Raw genomic sequence first — 4,479 nt, forward strand, 5'->3', positions numbered from 1 at the left:
TGTGTGTGTGTGTGTGTGTATGTTGTGTATCTGTCTTTGTCCCCCCAACATCGCTTAACAACCGTTGCTGGTGTGTTTACGTCGCCGTAACTTAGCGGTTCGGCCAAAGTACTTGATAGAATATATACCAGAGGGTTTGATCTACTAAACCCCTTCAAGGCGATGCCCTTACATGGCTGCAGTTCAATAACTAAAACAGGTATAATATAAAGGTATATGTACTGTCAATATTTGTATGTTAATGATTGCTGGATAAATCATCGTCTGCTAAATTGTGTTAGTTGAATTAATCAAATAATACTTCTTCCCCACAAAATGTGTAGCCATTTATCCATAAGAGAAAATATTGAAACGATGAGTTTAGTAGTTAGAAATACTAGGCAAAAACTAGCAACGATATGTCTCCTTAATTTTCCTTAATTCCAAGTCAAGTACAGGGAGTCAACAGCAAATCCCTATTGGTCTCGTGAATCACTTCTTCAATTTCTGTTGAACCTCTCCATGTTTTCGAATTGTCACGATTCTATCTCCATTGGGATATCCACTGGACGGTCCGCCTTGTAATATGAGAAAGACGTTTCCGCGCAATGTGTCCTAACCAAACTCATTTCCTTCTCGTGATCTGGGCCCCGATAGGTTACTGGCTCACCTATTCCCACAAAGTTTTGTTTGTTACTCAACTTGCCACCTCACAAGGACGATGTCCAGATAATTCAACTTTGAGTTCAAGTCCCATCGAGGTCCTCAAGCTTTATTCTCTGCAGAGTTCAAAAAAACTTTTACCAGTCATGTATCGTAAATTGATTTAAACGATTTTGTTTCCCATTTAATGGTCACTCACAAAAAGGAGAGTCTTTTGTCTATCATAAATATTCTTATTATTGCGATTTGCCGCGGATTAAAATCATCACATTACTGCTTCGCCTTCCTACTATATAATTTTTACAGATCAAATATGTTCCAAACATAACTGAATTGATTTAAATGTCTGTTAATCATTATTACCATTATTAAGAAAGCAATAATGTATGTTTGTGCGTGGATATGCCTACATACCTCATCAATTGGAAGATAGTTCCAGAAATCAAGGATAGGATGTCGGAAGAAGTTAGGACAAAAGGTACCAATGCATTCGTCTACTTTCCAGGTTGAAGTACTTCCTCTATTTATAAATGAATCATAGACTTTCGAACCGGCTCCGACTGATAAGGCATATATTCTAATCCACTGGCTATCTGAAATAACAACAGCAACAATAATAATAATAATAACAACAACAGCAACAACAATAATAATAATAATAATAATAATAATAATAATAATAATAATAATAATAATGATTTCATTTTATTGCCTCTAGGCGAAGGATGTGTGGAACAAAACAGAGACAGATATAACGTGTGGGGGGGCTGACATATAATAATGAAATGATAAAAAGAATTAAATAAAGTATACGTGAATGTGGCATATGTTCTAATCTAGTGGTTATCTGAAATAATAATAATAATAACAACAACGATAAATCCTTCCTAGCAGAAAAAACACACAGTGAAAAGAAATACAAGCAACTGCAGAATATGTGGAGATGGAGAAGAAACAATAAATCATATTGTCTCTGGCTGCCCAGTCCTGGCTAAGAAGGAACATATTCACAGACATCACAGAGTTGGGACCTATATACACTGGACGCTATGCCAACACTATGGAATAACAACAGAAAAAAGATGGTAAAGGTACATGCTAGAAAAGGTCACAGAAAATGAGAAAGCTATCATAATCTGGGATATGTCAATACACACAAATACAGAAATTGTGACCAGTGGGCTGAATGTAGTTGTCAGATGCGGACCCTAAAACAGAAACAATTCTTATGATAGTAGGCGCATTAGGTATGATAAAAAACACATTTAGACAAATACAAAACATCATGACTTACAAATATATACAACATACATAAAATAGCACTGCTATTATGTAGGATGTGTGCATTGCACACAACCTATGTAAAACACTTTCAATATAGAGCATCACAAAAAAAAACACAGCAGGTACCCAAGGCACACAGAGCTGCGCTCGATAGTGCAGTGAAAGCACGTGATAAAAATACGACTATTGAATAATAATAATAATATGTGGAGATGGAGAAGAGACAATAAATCATATTTTCTCTGCCCAGTTCTAGCTAAGAAGGAATATATTCACAGACACGACAGAGTTGGTATCCAGATAAAGTCCAGGAGGGACGTTCACAAGCACTACTAGAATTTCTTGAATCTTGACAGGCAGGCATTAGAGAAAGCCTTAAAACAAGTGGAAATAAGTCCTGAAATATCCTCACAAATTCCCAACGTTACGCACTCGGACGTCTGGCAAATAATGATTCTATTGTTATTAAAATAGCGGATAAGGGGGGCGCTATCCTAATTATGGACAAAAGTGAATATATTTCGGCTTGGGAAAAGGTTTTAAGAGATAAAACTTCATATGAAGAATTACCTGTCGATCCAAACCCCAATTACAGTGAGGAATTTGACAAAATAATTCTGGAAATGGAGGAAAACAATTTCATTAATAATACCGAATCCAGGATTTTACAGTCAGAAAGAACACCTGTATTTCATGGTCTCCCTAAAATACAGAAAATGTTCGAAAGGTTTCTTCCAATGCGCCCAGTTTGCAGCGGATATGAATGTTGCACAGCTAAGATTTCGGAATGGCTGGATGGCTTTTTCTACTCCATGTTGCAAAAAGATCAAGTTCCTATATCCGGGATACTTTAGATTTTGTGTCTAAGCACCGAAGCCATATCAAAGATTGTTTTTTGGTAACCATGGATGTTTCTTCCTTATATCCCAATATTGACTATGATGAAGGGGTAGAAGCATGCATGAATGTAAGCCCACGCTGAAAAAATGCCAGGTTGTCATTTGGCAACGGTCAGGTCTCTCTAATGGGGTGGGGGTGCTCCTTTCACCCTGGTCGGCAAGCTCTCTAGAGATGGTGTCTCAATAAAAATAACGGTAGCTGTGTCACATCTTCGTCACAAACCTCGCTATAAGCGAAAATGTTAAATAAATATTTTGAACAACTGTGAATGAGATTGGATCTGATAACGGTGAAGATCTCTCACCTGGCAAAGTTGGCCCAGTTGTCGTCTAGCGATTGCAGTACGAAGGAAAAGAGAAAAGGTAGAATGCCACTTTGATGGAATTTTACATCCGAAGTGAAACTAGCAGATTTGGCTACATTGGACAGAATGAGAGAGATATGGTTTGAAAGGGGAATGCTTGAGGTAACTCAGCAGGGAATAAATGACCAAGGACAGACAAAATTGAAATGCTGGTTAACACAAGTAGAAATGGAAGAAATCAAATTCAGAATCTACCAAACAGAAAATAGCAAGTTAAGATAGGTAGATGTCAATGACACTGAAAGCAGACATGGAGGTTCAACAGCAGCTGCAACAAGAATATTATTGATTTCGGATTTTGGTACAAGGCCAGCAATTTCTTGGGAAGAGGAGTAAGTAGATTTCACCGACCCCAGTGTTCAGTTGGTACTTCCATCTTACCGAAGAAAGTAAATAAAAAAACAACAGTAATAATAAAGAAGCTTCACTTACTTCTGTAGAAGGAAATCTCGTTGCTGTCATTCGCGCTGACGACTGTCATTATATCTTTCGGCGAGTAATTCTTACAAACATGGCTGACTTTGTTGTAAGTAAAGTATTCTGATTGGCTGTTCAGAGCGATGACGGCACATTGCAGTAGACTTTCTCTCTTATAGAATTTTTCCGATGGAGTTGTCTGAAGATAACCATAGGAATAGCCAGGTGGCAAAGGCTTGTAGTAAGCTTCATCAAATTCTTGATCTGAAGTAACGGCCAGAAATTTTGTATCGATAAACAACAGAACTGTCATCACAGCTAGATGGGTAAAAGGAAACTGGGACATTCTAAGATTACGGGAGGGAGACAGAGAAAAAGAAAATGGATGGGAGAGATTGGAAGAAATTCAGCAAAGAGACAAAGTGAAATTTAATGTATAAGGAGATAACGTGGAAGAGATATCCTGAAAAAGAAACGAAAGATAAAATCAGAGGATGGAAAATGTTTGCGTGTGAGAGGAAGGATGGTTGGAAGAGAAAATGAAAAATGAATAAATTCCAATTTAGAAGAAAATATTTAAAATAAATTATAGTAAAAAATACACAGGTTCTGGATATGAGTTTTAAACTGCTTCCAATGGAACACCACGTTTTCCATCCCCTATTCCCAATTCCTCCGTCAACGCAGGCTCTGTAGTGACAACCATGACTTTGAGACTCAGTCCCAACTCATGGCTCGCCACTTCATCCTACGTGAATAGTCCCTCACCACTATCCACACCACCCTTGCCAGAGCACATTCCGTGGATCGTGCATCTGCTGTCTACCCCCGCACCCGCCCCGCCGTCTCCCGTCTCCCATTTCCCTTCACCT

The 4,479-nt window shown here is 38.1% G+C and overlaps 1 protein-coding gene across 2 annotated transcripts in view; it reads right to left on the reverse strand.

The window, feature by feature from the left end:
• Nucleotides 1–4,479, reverse strand: part of LOC106882800 (uncharacterized) — a 13,541-nt gene that overhangs the window by 4,864 nt on the left and 4,198 nt on the right. Inside the window, exons 2-3 of one of the 2 annotated variants that reach the window (XM_014933583.2) lie at nucleotides 3,623–3,871; nucleotides 1,057–1,235 (exon numbers count right to left, since the gene is read on the reverse strand). In XM_014933583.2, the coding sequence (XP_014789069.1) occupies nucleotides 1,057–1,235; nucleotides 3,623–3,871 (428 nt within the window). Of the gene's footprint in view, nucleotides 1–1,056; nucleotides 1,236–3,622; nucleotides 4,071–4,479 lie in introns of both variants that reach the window. The other variant, XM_052977664.1, reaches the window with a different exon arrangement.

Source organism: Octopus bimaculoides, chromosome 28, assembly GCF_001194135.2.
Source record: "Octopus bimaculoides isolate UCB-OBI-ISO-001 chromosome 28, ASM119413v2, whole genome shotgun sequence".
Lineage (NCBI taxonomy): Eukaryota > Metazoa > Mollusca > Cephalopoda > Octopoda > Octopodidae > Octopus > Octopus bimaculoides.